General features: G+C 39.2%; 1 protein-coding gene across 1 annotated transcript in view; it reads right to left on the bottom strand.

The window, feature by feature from the left end:
* The window catches only part of LOC126458576 (uncharacterized), an 82848-nt gene extending 66811 nt beyond the window's left edge, over positions 1-16037 (bottom strand). Inside the window, exon 1 of the mRNA XM_050095708.1 lies at positions 15756-16037. Within this exon, the coding sequence (XP_049951665.1) occupies positions 15756-15908 (153 nt within the window). The 5' untranslated portion in view covers positions 15909-16037. The remainder of the gene's footprint in view (positions 1-15755) is intronic.
* Between the last annotated feature and the right edge of the window lie 864 nt (positions 16038-16901).

Consider the following 16901-nt stretch of genomic DNA (forward strand, 5'->3'; position numbering starts at 1 on the left):
GGAAAAAAACGAGTATCAGGACGAACACATGGTTCGACTCTTTCAAATTATCCATCCAGACCAGCGTAATTCTTTTATCTTGCTGGATTCGAGACTACACCCTGCAAGCAATAGCATCGGAAACTGACTTATCTGCTAATACCGTGTGCGACTGTTTCAGGTTTTGCATGTAAGTGTGTTATTACAGTGACGAACGACAGTGTACCGATTAGTGGACAGAGTAAATTTGTTAAAGTGGACGAATCTCACATAGCAAGAATGAAGGCCCAGAGAGGATGACCTTCAAAGAGTGAAATCGCTCATATTTGGGTATTCGGTGGAATAGAACGAGAGTCCTGGAAGTGTTTCGTTGTCAGAGTATTGTCCACAGACAAGATCACTTTAATGCGTCTGATAAAGCACTTCATACTGCCTGGTAGTAAAGTCATTACAGAAGGATATCAGTTCTACAAGACACTAAAAGCAGAAGGATTCGGCCACGAGTTAGTCAACCACTCTGTAGAGTTCGTGTCTTCGGATGACCCCAGTGTGCACACGCAGAACATTGAGCGGCTAGGGAAATCTGTGAAGTCTTCCATTAAAAGAGAAGGGCGTCCAGGAGAGAGAGACGAACTGTACTTGTTTCCCTGCAGGGAAAAGTTAACGCATTAGACACCCTACCCATATTCTTGCGTAATATTGGCAGAGTTTACCCAGGCTATGGCAAAAAGGGAATTGTTCCTGTAGCGTACACATCACATGGACTTTCACATGACGACCACACCGACGACGAGAAAAGGCAAGCCGTCTCCTTTGTAATTACAAGTATTTTTGTAACGCTGATCTTTTGTCATTGCTGTAGTGACTGCCGTAAACATACTCATAACGCCCGCCAGCAGAGTAGCATGATCGATTTACGATCGCACGTTCGATAGGCAATCATTCTTGGAAATTACCAATAATTGACCGTAACACCTGCCACTGGAGATGCATGATCCATTTACGATCGCACGTTCGATATGTATCGTTTGGACCCCGCAACTTCGATAGGCAATCATTCTTGGAAATAACCAACAATTGAAATACTCGTTGAAAACTGCAAGGAAATCTATGTACTAGGAGAATATACAACCATAAATTAAATGCTTCTTGCATTCGGAGGCAGATACAAATTTAGACAATACGTTCCATCAAAACCGGCCAAATACGGCATAAAAATATTTGCTTTGGTCGACGCAAAGAATTTCGGATATATTCTAGTGTCCGATACCACTCGTCAGCTATGACCAATGATGTCATACTATACTCATAGATAATAATGTCATTTTCAGCCACAGATAATAAAACAATTCTGTGTTCCAGATAAGCGTTATAATTGTACATTAAAGTAACTGAATGTGATTTTAAAAGAGATCACTACATATTGCTCAAAATATTCTTCGTGTGCATTTATTTAAATAATTGGTTGTTTGTAATTCATTCGGTACTTAATTTCATTCTTAGTGATATTGAGGTAATTTCGAATATTAGTTTTTTATTTTAGGACAATTTATTAGTATCTCATTTTCGTTTGTAGGTATGGATTTATTTGTTCCGATAAACCTGGATGATTTGAGAGAGACTATGGGCGTAAACATGTTGGCCACGATTTGTATTTTACAAATGTGTGGTCTCGTTGCCGAGTATGTTCGATGTCGTGAGTGCGGCGAACATAACCGCCTTACAAGTGTATCTCATCGCCGTACTCACGGCTTATTCGTAGGGCGCTGCAGCAAAGATCGGTTGTGGCGGTCCATTAGACGATGGACGTGGTTCGAAAAATCTAAGCTCACCTTGAGACACATTATGAAGATCACGTGCTGTTGGTGTTTGAGATACCCTGTGTGGCTGTGTGTCCATGAACGTCGTGTGACTCAAAAGGAAGTACAACAGGGGGGAACCTCCGGTGGGATTATGGGTTTGGGGGGGGGGGGGGGGGGGCGGTAGTTCCAGGTCAAAAGTGTGACGATGTAGTGTTTAAAGTAGTACCCAATCGAAGGTAGGAAGTTTTGGTCAGCTTAATTGAAGATCACGTTGTAGAGGGTTCCATTGCAATTTCAGATCCTTTTTCTTCATTAGGGATTTAGGGGAAAGGGGTTATCAGCATCTCGCAGTTAATCACAATATTGAGTTCAGATCATTATCCGCAGGGGCTTGCACAAATAGCATAGAGGGTTATTGGTCAGCATCTCTTGTAGGGAAGGGGAAACGCCGGATTTCCACACTTCAGAGACACTTAGACGAATATTCATGGCGGCGTAGTATTCCCCAAACATACTGCCCGTTTACATGTTTTGACGTGTTGGGCAAATATACCGTCCGAAATATGTTAGCTAATTTCACATTAGGATGGGGGTGGGGAGGGCGCGTGTGTGTGTGTGTGTGTGTGTGTGTGTGTGTGTGTGTGCGTGTGTGCGCTTTCGTAATATTTTGTTTGTTGTGTATGTGGGTATGCGATTTTTGTTGATGTCTTTCTAGGCGAGCTTCGGTTTTTTTAAGAAGTTTACAACATCACGTATGTTTTCGTGTTATCCAGTACGTAATAGAAATTTCGCAGCTGTCGTTCTTCTTTCATTTCCCAGCACTAGTATCAGTACGAGTTTTCGAATCTGTACTAGCAATATTAAAGGCGAAATGCCCGACACAACTAAAATTTGTATTCCGTCCTTCAGTTGACCTTTACACTGACACTACGCATTGGAAAAGAACACATGTGTAACATTGATGAGATTTACCTATATATGTCAGCTGGAGAGCAGGATACAAATGTTGTGTGTAGCTTTATAGCTCAACTGAAGAATGGGATACTATTGTCATTGCTTTCAGTCGATACTATTAGCATCAAAGGGAAAAATACTGTACCCCATAGCGAAGTACTGGATACAAATGGTATGTGTGTCGTCTTATTGCCCCTTCACGTGGTTCAACTGAGGTACAGGTTGCAAATGTAATGTACGTCCATTTCCACGTTTTCCTTAGCAGTGTACATATATACGGGGTGGTCCATTGATCGTGACCGGTCCAAATACCTCACAAAATAAGCGTCCAACGAAAAAACTAGAAAGAACGAAACTTGTCTAGCTTGAAGGGGGAAACCAGATGGCGCTATGGTTGACCCACTAGATGGCGCTGCCATAGGTCACACGGATATCAACTGCGTTTTTTAAATAGGAACCCCCATTTTTTTATACACATTCGTTTAGCACCTAAAGAAATATGAATGTTTTAGTTGGACCACTGTTTTCGCTGTATTACACACACTACTGCACGCACAAAGAAATAAAACGCAAAAATGACCAAACTTTGCAATCAATAACTATACTTCCTACACGAAAGTCACACCAGCTACAGTAGCTCCAAATAACACTCAGTAAAACTGATACACCAGGAGTGACGGTAAAAATAAGAGAAGCGTAGCAGAAACATCGAAAAGGAAAACATAAAAGTGGCTACATAAAAAGAAACTCACCGCATATGATCTTCCAAAGGAGTCAAAGGACATAACAAGAAATAATGTTGTTAGGTCAAACTGTAACGAAAGAAGCAAAATCCAGAATAACTAATGAAAAAAATAATAAGGAACACAAATCGCCAGGCACGAATGACGTACCACCCAAATTAGTGCTTCCCTACCACCCGCCCTCAATCAGAAGCAAAATTTTAAAATAGAAATAAAAATGAAACCACGAGTCGATAACATAAACCCTCCGGCAAAGACACAGCAATACCCCTCGTCCCACCATTGTAAGCAAAGAATATGAAAACGACAGAAAAACCTCCATCCAGAGAAACCAAAAAGTAGCACTGGCACAATACAGAAACATAAAAAAACGCAACATAAAAGAAGAAAAAAGTATCAGATCCACCAACACCTAACTAACAAAATGAGGCTTGTACATTTTGGTTGGTTGGGTGGTTCTGAGCACTATGCGACTTAACTTCTGAGGTCATCTGTCGCCTAGAACTTAGAACTAATTAAACCTAACCTAACCTAAGGACATCACACACATCCATGCCCGAGGCAGGATTCGAACCTGCGACCGTAGCGGTCGCTCGGCTCCAGACTGTAGCGCCCAGAACCGCACGGCCACTCCGGCCGGCTGTACATTTTGCTGACTACTTTCATAAATGTAAGAAATAAACAATAACCTTTAGGAATACTCTTCCTCCAACAGTATCCATCGAAATAGCCTTGCAACACAGAAATTCTTCTCCTTCCCCGCCCGACAACAGATTTTACAGCCCCCCAATACCTGTCGATAGTATTAGTACATGCCCCCGTCTTATAATCTTTAAACTGGATATTGTGATTCACGACCAAATGATGATAACCCCTTTCAACCAACCTTTTGTACGAAGCAAACCCATCCTTCTTCCACATATTCTTCTATTAAAGATGTCAAGACTTCCTTTGTCCGATTTGGTACAATCCTAAATACATCATCAGCACAATCTCCTCCAGAAACTACTACTTCAAAAATCCAAAGCCCAACAACGTCGTGTCCCCTTTCGTACTTTCTCTTTCCAAAATGTGACTCATCTACTTCAACTACAGGGTGTTACAAAAAGGTACGGCCAAACTTTCAGGAAACATTCCTCACACACAAATAAAGAAAAGATGTTATGTGGACATGTGTCCGGAAACGCTTAATTTCCATGTTAGAGCTCATTTTAGTTTCGTCAGTATGTACTGTACTTCCTCGATTCACCGCCAGTTGGCCCAATTGAAGGAAGGTAATGTTGACTTCTGTGCTTGTGTTGACATGCGACTCATTGCTCTACAGTACTAGCATCAAGCACATCAGTACGTAGCATCAACAGGTTAGTGTTCATCACGAACGTGGTTTTGCAGTCAGTGCAATGTTTACAAATGCGTAGTTGGCAGATGCCCATTTGATGTATGGATTAGCACGGGGCAATAGCCGTGGCGCGGTACGTTTGTATCGAGACAGATTTCCAGAACGAAGGTGTCCCGACAGGAAGACGTTCGAAGCAATTGATCGGCGTCTTAGGGAGCACGGAGCATACCAGCCTATGACTCGCGACTGGGGAGGACCTAGAACGACGAGGACACCTGCAATGGATGAGGCAATTCTTCGTGCAGTTGACGATAACCCTAATGTCAGCGTCAGGAAGTTGCTGCTGTACAAGGTAACGTTGACCACGTCACTGTATGAAGAGTGCTACGGGAGAACCAGTTGTTTCCGTACCATGTACAGCGTGTGCAGGCACTATCAGCAGCTGATTGGCCTCCATGGGTACACTTCTGCGAACGGTTCATCCAACAATGTGTCAATCCTCATTTCAGTGCAAATGTTCTCTTTACGGATGAGGCTTCATTCCAACGTGATCAAATTGTAAATTTTCACAATCAATATGTGTGGGCTGACGAGAATCCGCACGCAACTGTGCAATCGCGTCATCAACACAGATTTTCTGTGAACGTTTGGGCAGGCATTGTTGGTGGTGTCTTGATTGGGCCCCATGTTCTTCCACCAACGCTCAATGGAGCACGTTATCATGATTTCATACAGGATACTCTACTTGTGCTGCTAGAACATGTGCCTTTACAAGTACGACGCAACATGTGGTTCATGCACGATGGAGTTCCTGCACATTTCAGTCGAAGTGTTCGTACGCTTCTCAACAACAGATTCGGTGACCGACGGATTGGTAGAGGCGGACCAATTCCATGTCCTCCACGCTCTCCTGACCTCAACCCTCTTGACTTTCATTTATGGGGGCATTTGAAAGCTCCTGTCTACACAACCCCAGTACCAAATGTAGAGACTCTTCGTGCTCGTATTGTGGACGGCTGTGATACAATACGCCCTTCTCCAGGGCTGCATCAGCGCATCAGGGACTCCATGCGACGGAGAGTGGATGCATGTATCCTCGCTAACAGAGGACATTTTGAACATTTCCTGTAACAAAGTGTTTGAAGTCACGCTGGTACGTTCTGTTGCTGTGTGTTTCCATTCCATGATTAATGTGATTTGAAGAGAAGTAATAAAATGAGCTCTAACATGGAAAGTAAGCGTTGCCGGACACATGTCCACATAACATATTTTCTTTCTTTGTGTGTGAGGAATGTTTCCTGAAAGTTTGGCCGTACCTTTTTGTAACACCCTGTATAACCCCTGCTTCCCCCCCCCCCCCCCCCCCCTACTCTTTATAAATTACCCGCAGATTTCTCTACAAAACGAGAACCAGTCGACTACAGTGCCACACGAAACCCCTGCTTCGTGCATGAGAGATTTGCAAGAATATTCATAGCAAAAATAGTAGGTTAGCATGATAATTACTTCTAAATTCAGCCTCGGTCTTTCGAACCATGTCCCCATGCGTATGTTATTTTTTCTGCACCTCCACATGAATTCGTCGGAAGTTCGTGATGACGCAGTCTTCGTTAAAGCCATATATTTCCACAGACACTGCACTTGCAAAATTCAGCAAATGACGCCCAATGATTGCAAAAACTTTATAGTTGATTTACGGTCACTCATTTTCTGAATCAGAATTTTCGCAGTAAACACAACTGACTCATCCATAACGAACAGCGGGGGTCTAGTGAAGCAGGGGATACAACCACCACCACCTAGAGACAAGGCCGCGGCACGAAATTCATAGCAGGTCGTGACGTCACTCCAAGCGGGCCACCATGTTGTGTTTCGAAGCGTTTGTTTATCTACACGTTTGTTGGATGGAGTGCTGTATTCGTGCTGTAAACTAATGATTACAGAGTTTACGTGTAGTGAAGCTGCTGTGAACATGGTTTACAAATGTTGTGTGCCAAGGTGTCGTGGGAATTACGGAACTGGACCGAAAGTAATGTTGTTTTCCTTTCCGAAAGATGCGAATCTGCGTTGGAAATGGCTTGCAGCGATTCATCGGGACAATTTCCAACCCACTGAGCACACGAAGGTATGTAAAAACTATATACCTAGTACAATTATTATTTTTTTTCTGGTGGAATATCTTGCATTTTGGATACATTTGACTAAAATTGTGAGCAAAAGTTAGCAGTAAATAGGCCTAGTATTCGTTTTCAAGTGGCTTTTTTTTTATTTTGAAAACAAAATATAAATTTGTGGCTCGTGTTACTTTTTATTCGTGTTTAAATTTCTCTGGAGTTCGTATTTTGTTACGCATTACCGATACGTTTTATTCTCTATTTGTGAGTGGGTGTTGTTTTTCACTCTCGCATTAGTCAGCATGAGTGCTAACGAATGTTGAAACTGCTGTTTTCATGTTTAAAAAGCGATCTCTCTGTATGAAGCATATATGTGTTGTTTTTCTGTGTGTTAGTTTTTCCTGTTAGACATTCGCCAACCCACGAACAAATAATTATCTTTCAACCTAACCTAACTTCAGGTTACGATGCAAAATAGGTGTCTTCACAAACAGATTTCAATGGCGTTCTGTATCACTTGAGCCACCTCATATAACGACATTCTCGTTAATAACGCATCCAGTTACTTAATCTGTCCGGTATTTTAAATGTTTCAGATGGTTAATTGAAGTGACAAGTGTCATTTAGTTCATACAGCACAGCTTGGGACGGAATGTTTAGTTGATATCGTCTTAACATACTTCCAGTTGGATGGTCATGACTGTCTTACTGAGGTGTGTCATTTATGTTGGCATCTGTTCAACTTTATTTTGTGTTTGGCATGCGTTTGCTTTGGAGTTGTTGTTCTATCCAAACATGAAATTTGTGCTAGGCATATATCAAGACCCTCATTCAGTGTTACCTGCAATGACACAGTTTTAATATGTGCTGGCATAAAAACACCCACAGTGAAATAGTATTCTGCAGCTGTTGATATCTCTTATACCATGACAATGCAGAAACTGGAAAGTCAAAATTATAAAATAATTGCTATGTTAACATGCAGAATCCAACAGATTACTGAAATTTGGTGCCACTTAATCCATAATAGGAACTTCACTCTTATACTCTTTTTACCGGTAACGTAATTGCTTAAGACTTATCAATGGCCAGTGAAAACGTACGAGTGCGGGATGTAAATAATATTGCGATATACATGATAAAACAAGGTACATTTGTGAAAAATGCACTGTGATTTTCTGGACCAGACGACTATTATTTACACTCACTTGAAAAATTCTGCACTAATACAGTGTATAATATTAAATTCCTCTACCTTCAGTATCCTAAATAAATATTCTGTAACTGTTCATAGGGCGCCCTCAGGAAAGCTGAGTACATTCCCCAAGCAAACAATCACTTTTAACTCACCTTTCCTCAGAAAGAAAAACAATTATGCGTTGTTATTGTAATGTAAATATTCTTTCCTGTAAAAATATGGCAGATTTTGAGCATGTAAGGAGCCGCGTGCAGGTGTTGACTTTCTCACAAAAGTTGCAAAGAACTTTGCAAGCCTGATTGACAATACTCTGCAGATAAAAGAATTAGCAACATATGTTTAACTGAAATTTTAGATGTATTCCTGACCATAGTGGTCAGCTGTTCAAAATGTATGCTGTAAGCCCTGCAAACAACAGTAGTTTTATCAACAGGACCTTTATATGAGTCAACAGCGAAAATCTACAAACCTACAGCAGAGATTTGCAGCAGTTGGAATGAGACAATGTGTCACGCTAAAAATGTCAATAATAAATTAACCTACTTCTAGATTAATTTGTTCCATTGTTTGAAGCTGTATTTCGTAATAGAATTTCATTAAGTGTCTCCCTATGTGACTGCAGGAGACAGTGACTCATTAAGGGAATCAAGCTATACTGTATTTAAAAAAAGGGGGGGTGGGGGGGAATGCTGTATACAATACTAAGAATTGTATTAAACTCCAGAACAAGGGATACTACAATTCACATTTGCACTTTAGTAACTCCAGGGATAGATCAGAAATCACTGCTGGTGACTACAGCAAGTTAAATTCTTTGTAATATGTAGACAGATTAATGTAACATGAGAACGGTAGTACTCAGCATGCTTAAAATAATGTAATTATTAATAGTTTATGTTAATGTAGTATTATAAAACACTAGAAGTAATGAACTATAATTTATTTAAGTCAGTCATATGTACATCTACTTCCTGAAAATGCTGTTACAAAATCCAGGGCACAACATGGTTCCATTACAGAAATAGATCACGATTTCCATCTTAAAAGGCAGCAAGCCTTTTCTACTTTCAGAATGATTGATTAGTTGTACACATTTGATATATTGTATTTTGTGAAAAATGACAGTTGCAAAACATGTCAGATCCGTATAACAGGTTACATTACCAGTCTTACTGTCTATAAAATTTAATAATTGTGACTAATAATTACTTATGTTGCTGACAAAAGTATTAACTCAGACAGATTAATAGAGCAACAAACATTTGTTGGAATGTATGTACCATGATACAAAGGTGTACTGGGATGAGGCCCTACTGAAGGACATTCAACGAAGTGAAAATGTAGCTAGTCGTTGGAAACTAATAAGTAATGGTAATACTGAGTACGACAACATATCAGACCAACCTCACATTACAGTTTAATACCTGATCCACAACTGAAAGAACTCTTTTATATTGTTACTGCACAGCTATGCAACATTTGTTGAAAACCCTGCCATAAGCTAGAAGTAGGCAAATTTCCTTGTAATGAACTTAAGTGTAAACAAAAAAAAGTACAACATAAATCAAAACTGTAACAATTTTACACTGATTCCAAATTAAACTGAATGGTGTAGGATATAATGTCCTACACATTCAAATAAAATGCAGCAACATGACACTCCTTAATGTTTGTAAGGATACTCTCCCTCTATATAGATGGGAAGAACTTTTCGTTAATTACTATATAAACACCACCTTTCACATTATTCCTTTCAGAATAAACTGTTTCAATTAAACTGACTGTGTGGAACACCGAAGCTGTATTTTAATGCTGTGAAGTGATTTTCTGTAACACAAGATTCTACAGCTACTGGCAGAAACAGTTCAAGAACACACTTTTCACTCACTACCAAAGTGTGTGCTGTTATGAAATTTTTTAGCATATTAAACGCATGTGCGGTCCAAGTCTGACACACAGCGTCACACTACCAAGGGGTTTCATAAAAAACAGTAAGATTAGTAACACATTAAGGGTCACAGTCTGGATGAGATGCAAATTTGGGAATGGATACCAACTACTATGTCTGATATTAAACTATTCCAAACTGAGTGGAATAAGCAACTACTAGAATGTAATTATGTCTCAGTAAAATAATATATGCAAAGCAGTAGCTAACTGTTACCCATATGCAACAATACTGACAGCTTGTATCAAAATTTAGATAAACAGCTGTTATGAGAAGTAACTACATTAGGAAACACCTTGGTGTCATTCTGATTCAGGAAAATGGGAGAAATCCATTTTTGGCTTTCCCTTTTGTAGTATTGTAATATTCTACTGTAAGTTTTATATGTCTGCATGCCAAAATAATAGCCTCTAATTACATACATAGTTATAATGAATTACATGAGGTTTAATACAGAATTACTTTAACAGATTTCTTCTTGTTGAGCAGCACAGGCTCAACAAATTGAAAGGAAGATGTAAATATTTCTGCACAGAATAGCTGAAAGACATAAAAACTTTACTAGGAAAAACTGGCCCAGTTTCAACCTTAGGCCAGTATCAGGTGCACACATGTATGTGTACACAAAGTGATAAAATTTTACAATGATGAGATTGAAACTAGCCATTAGTGCAGGACAAAGTATTTACTTCAGCTGAACAGTGTGCATGGAAACATTTGTGACCTTCTGACATTTGAAACTGGTGGAAGCAAATTTTCCAAAACTTACAGGCTATATGGACCAAATGACTATTAGTGTGCATTCAGTTGAAGGTACTACACCAATATGGGTTATGGAACCTGCCTCTGCTTTCAGTGGACCAAATACAGTGTAACTGAAAGTGTGAGACATAATAGAAATTTCGTGTGACACATGATAAATGTCCTAACATGTAAACTGTATGCAAATTAAAATGTGCTAAGCTTCCGTTTCTTAAAAGAAGCAGTAAAGGTGTCATTCTTTTTCTTAATGTAATTATTTAATAATGCGTTGGTGGATGCTTTGACTAACAATTTCAGTATTTTATCTGCCGAATGACCATTACTGCAAATAAAGTCTGTTAAGAAGAAACTTTTCTTCTGAACAGCATTTATGGTTACATTTTGAACAAGCACCCTTTGACTGTTGTATGACAAAAAATTTTTTCATTAGGGGCAGATATTAATTTCTGTACAGTAATGTAATTGTAAATAACAACATTCACAACATCAGGCTGAGGGAAAAACAGACCACCCCAGTCCAAATTTTTGATTAAACTAAGGTGTTGTTCACCATGCAGACACATTTCTTTGTCTAAGAGAAGGTATTTGCTGCACACCTCACACTGCTGTTTCTTCAGTACACTGCGAACACAATACCCTGCTAAATATGTTAATATTGGAAGGTATGTTTCTGCCTGCATGAAATCTTCCTCCAAATATATAATGTCAACCATAAACTCAGAGTCTGTTTGTATAGTCTCTTTTGTGTCATCATTACAATTAAAGATGAACCCTTCTGCAACAGGCAGTTTACCAAAAGTACTTGAATTCAACATGAGTGGTAACATGTCCTGCATCCTCATCTTTGCTTCCACTTCAAAAATCTGTCTCACAGATATGAGATACTGAGAGCCAGCCATTGATCGGTAACTGCTAAACCTTGCTTCCAGAGAATCAGTTTGAATTTTTCCAGGCAAAAAATAAGTGAAACCGAGCTCTTTAGTACAGTACCTTGCCATCTCAATCAAACCATAGGTTGTATATAAAAACAAAGATGAGGTGACTTACCGAACGAAAGCGCTGGCAGGTCGATAGACACACAAACAAACACAAACATACACACTAAATTCAAGCTTTCGCAACACACTGTTGCCTCATCAGGAAAGAGGGAAGGAGAGGGGAAGACGAAAGGAAGTGGGTTTTAAGGGAGAGGGTAAGGAGTCATTCCAATCCCGGGAGCGGAAAGACTTACCTTTGGGGGAAAAAAGGACAGGTATACACTCGCACACACGCACATATCCATCCACACATACAGAATTACTTTAACAGATTTCTTCTTGTTGGGCAGCACAGGCTCAACAAATTGAAAGGAAGATGTAAATATTTCTGCACAGAATAGCTGAAAGACATGTGTGGATGGATATGTGCGTGTGTGCGAGTGTATACTTGTCCTTTTTTCCCCCAAAGGTAAGTCTTTCCGCTCCCGGGATTGGAATGACTCCTTACCCTCTCCCTTAAAACCCACTTCCTTTCGTCTTCCCCTCTCCTTCCCTCTTTCCTGATGAGGCAACAGTGTGTTGCGAAAGCTTGAATTTAGTGTGTATGTTTGTGTTTGTTTGTGTGTCTATCGACCTGCCAGCGCTTTCGTTCGGTAACTCACCTCATCTGTTTTTATATATAATTTTTCCCACGTGGAATGTTTCCTTCTATTATATTGAAACCATAGGTTGTGTGTGTCAGAGCTATATGTGTATCTTTTGAAAGGGTATTATTTTTCAGGCCTAAGTCCTTCCACTCATCGAGCCACACAAGAAACTTTTCCAAAAAAACTAATTTTTCATCATTATTACTTAAAGACAGAGGGCACTGGAAGAGATCATTTAGTCGAACACCTTTGTGAACTGTCTTATCATTTACAATTTTCCACCATGTAAGTATAATTTTAATAAATTCTGCAGTGGTCTGGTAATGTAACAAGTTTTTCTGTTCTCCTACAGTTGAAATGGCTTCAGCTGTATGTTCATTGAATACCTGCAAAACAAGGCTCACATTCTGTTTCTCAAGTGAAGATGGATAAAGAGACTTCAAAGAAAGACCATAAGAGTACTTAAGTAGACCATTACATTCAATCTTATGAAGCTGCCTCAGTGCTTCAAAAGATGCCATTAATACCTGACTATCATCACTGCTTCCATCAAATTGTGGATATTTGAGCAAAACTTGAGAGTCCTTTTGATTAACCCAATTATTACGTATACACTTAAGGATGTGGACAGAATCAATTATAAAAAATAGTGGCTGAGTTGGATTAGCTGGATGTGGGTAAACTATACTGAGTTTTGGAGGTGAGCTAAAAAGTGCCATAGTTTTTCTATTTATAGCATTGTTGTCACTAACTACACTAATAACTTTGAAACCAATGTCATGAAGGCCACATAATATTTTCTTCACATACAAAAATAACTGTTCAGCTATAAGGTTTCTCACTGGAAGGACATGCACTACTTCTTTAAAAGAAGACAGCAATGATTGTATCATAAAGACATATGCTGTAGTAGCAGCCTTGTCACTATCAAATGCTGCCCCCACAATGTTTCCTCCCTTGTAATCAAAATAAGGTTTAATATGAATTTCATCCATCATTAAAGAAATGGTACAATCACTTTGCTGCAAAGATTTAAATCTTTCCTTAATATACAGGAGCATAGCACCTTCATTTTGTTCATTATGAGGACCATTAGTATATGAGGAACATATTTTCTGTAAAGTTCTTGGATGAGGAAGAATAAGATTGCCAGATGACCTCAAAAATTTATAGGCATGAGGGGAGATAGAATGCAGGATACAACAAAATACAGAAAAGTGAGGATTAAACCTATAGTTTTCCTCACAGCTACATAGCAACTTAACTTGCTCACTTAAGAATTGAATTTGTTTCTGTTTTTCTTCATCTACAGAACTGCACATGTCATTTAAAATGTCCTGTATAAGAAGGCACTGGCTTTTTAATGAATTTTCTTTTGCACTGACTAATTCCTTCACTTTGTCTAATACTGTAAACAAATCATTCATATTTGAAAGTTTGTGTGATATTTTTCTACTGCCTATCTTTCTTATCTCAGTGTTACTTCGATAGGCAGACAACTGCAAATCATTTGTCACTACAACAGATACAGACACAGATGGAGCAGGCAATACAGTAAGCAATAGAAATAGGACACAGTCACTTCTCCTAACAATGGTCCATTCACTGGGAATGGTTTCTCTTTCTAGGCACTGCAGAAATGCTTCAAAAGTAGAAAATAACTTCCTCGAATCATACTCTGTTTTGGTTACTATACTGTCTTTAATTGCTTGTAGAAGATGTTCATTGTCCAATCTAGCTCTCCTTTCCTCTGCACTTTCTCGAGAGCTGGTGGATGGAGTAGACAAATAGCTTGGGCAGCCTGGTAACACTGATGGGACAGCACCCTCTCTAAGCCTTGGTCTTGAAAGCTTGACAGAAAGCTTTGTGCCTTTCACTTCATCATAACATTCCGTATGCCGGCAGATGTCAGATTCGGTGAAATGAAGTTCACAAACCTAAAACAAAGTAGTGTGAGTCAGTACAATATACAGCATGATCTAGAGATGTGTGTCTGTATGTGAAAGTAACAAACACTGGATTCTCATTCATTTTCCACCAATATAAGCTTGACAGGTCACACCTTAGTGGAAGTACACAAATTATTTAGGCCTAACAGCAATATACCATGTTCTACAACAACATGCATATTCCATTTTAATATTCTTTTTTTAATTAGTACTATAAGCACTAGGAGCATACCTCACAAGGCATCAGTAAATGATGAATATACCTGTGAACTGCTTGTGTTTCAGCAGTGCTGTGATATTTATGGAACTATAAGAGTGAAGTTCCTATTATGGATTAAGTGGCACCAAATTTCAGTAATCTGTTGGATTCTGCATGTTAACATAGCAATTATTTTATAATTTTGACTTTCCAGTTTCTGCATTGTCATGGTATAAGAGATATCAACAGCTGCAGAATACTATTTCACTGTGGGTGTTTTTATGCCAGCACATATTAAAACTGTGTCATTGCAGGTAACACTGAATGAGGGTCTTGATATATGCCTAGCACAAATTTCATGTTTGGATAGAACAACAACTCCAAAGCAAACGCATGCCAAACACAAAATAAAGTTGAACAGATGCCAACATAAATGACACACCTCAGTAAGACAGTCATGACCATCCAACTGGAAGTATGTTAAGACGATATCAACTAAACATTCCGTCCCAAGCTGTGCTGTATGAACTAAATGACACTTGTCACTTCAATTAACCATCTGAAACATTTAAAATACCGGACAGATTAAGTAACTGGATGCGTTATTAACGAGAATGTCGTTATATGAGGTGGCTCAAGTGATACAGAACGCCATTGAAATCTGTTTGTGAAGACACCTATTTTGCATCGTAACCTGAAGTTAGGTTAGGTTGAAAGATAATTATTTGTTCGTGGGTTGGCGAATGTCTAACAGGAAAAACTAACACACAGAAAAACAACACATATATGCTTCATACAGAGAGATCGCTTTTTAAACATGAAAACAGCAGTTTCAACATTCGTTAGCACTCATGCTGACTAATGCGAGAGTGAAAAACAACACCCACTCACAAATAGAGAATAAAACGTATCGGTAATACGTAACAAAATACGAACTCCAGAGAAATTTAAACACGAATAAAAAGTAACACGAGCCACAAATTTATATTTTGTTTTCAAAATAAAAAAAAAGCCACTTGAAAACGAATACTAGGCCTATTTACTGCTAACTTTTGCTCACAATTTTAGTCAAATGTATCCAAAATGCGAGATATTCCACCAGAAAAAAAATAATAATTGTACTAGGTATATAGTTTTTACATACCTTCGTGTGCTCAGTGGGTTGGAAATTGTCCCGATGAATCGCTGCAAGCCATTTCCAACGCAGATTCGCATCTTTCGGAAAGGAAAACAACATTATTTTTGGTCCAGTTCCGTAATTCCCACGACACCTTGGCACACAACATTTGTAAACCATGTTCACAGCAGCTTCACTACACGTAAACTCTGTAATCGCTAGTTTAAAGCACGAATACAGCACTCGATCCAACAAACGTGTAGATAAACAAACGCTTCGAAACACAACATGGTGGCCCGCTTGGAGTGACGTCACGACCTGCTATGAATTTCGTGCCGCGGCCTTGTCTCTAGGTGGTGGTGGTTGTATCCCCTGCTAAGCTAGACCCCGAACAGCGTCTGAAATCAAGACATTATAAATTACGACTACTTATAAATCACGACTACTTATAAATCACGACTACTTTCATTAACAAAAGATGCCGAAAACAAATTACGAGATGAAAGCAAAACGATCTACATCGAATTTTTTATATACGCGCGTAACGAGGAAATCCAGAGAAATCATTTGACGTTCATCACAGCAATCTTCTGAACAAACAAAATAATATCACACATTATGTCAGTGGTCAAAGCCGACGGGTGGTATCGGACACTAGAATTGACCCAAAGAATTTCTATATCTTCAACCTCGAAATATATACTGGGAAGCAGCCAGAGGCAACGTTGCCAATTTAGTTGATTTCTAACTAGATTTAGTTTTTTGAAAGGCCATCTGGTTGCAAAATTTAAGGCCTGTTTGCTAGTGTGAAATTTAGTTTTTTTTAAAATTATATGGTTGGATTCGTCTTTTTAATATTCTTCGAAAAGTTTATTTTGTTCATTTCAGTGTGCTCAACAGGTTATAGAAGAAATTACTGTCTTGCAACTGCTTCTACTATAAAATCTGTTAACGAACATAAAATGTTCGTTCGAAAGTCTGTTTCCTCACTACCGAGCATGCGCAGAACGGAAGTCGCGTTCGAGGCTCGTCTGGTCCCAAATCTGGCCACTTGAAGTGGGGCGCCAGCTGCTAGAAGAGCGACTAAAAAATAGCAGCAAGTAGCCAGTTGCAAACCTAGGGAAAATTCTCTCGCGCTGTGAAGCTGACAGTTTCGCGAATGCGCATAGTTAA

This window comes from Schistocerca serialis, chromosome 2, assembly GCF_023864345.2.
Source record: "Schistocerca serialis cubense isolate TAMUIC-IGC-003099 chromosome 2, iqSchSeri2.2, whole genome shotgun sequence".
Classification (NCBI taxonomy): Eukaryota; Metazoa; Arthropoda; class Insecta; order Orthoptera; family Acrididae; genus Schistocerca; species Schistocerca serialis.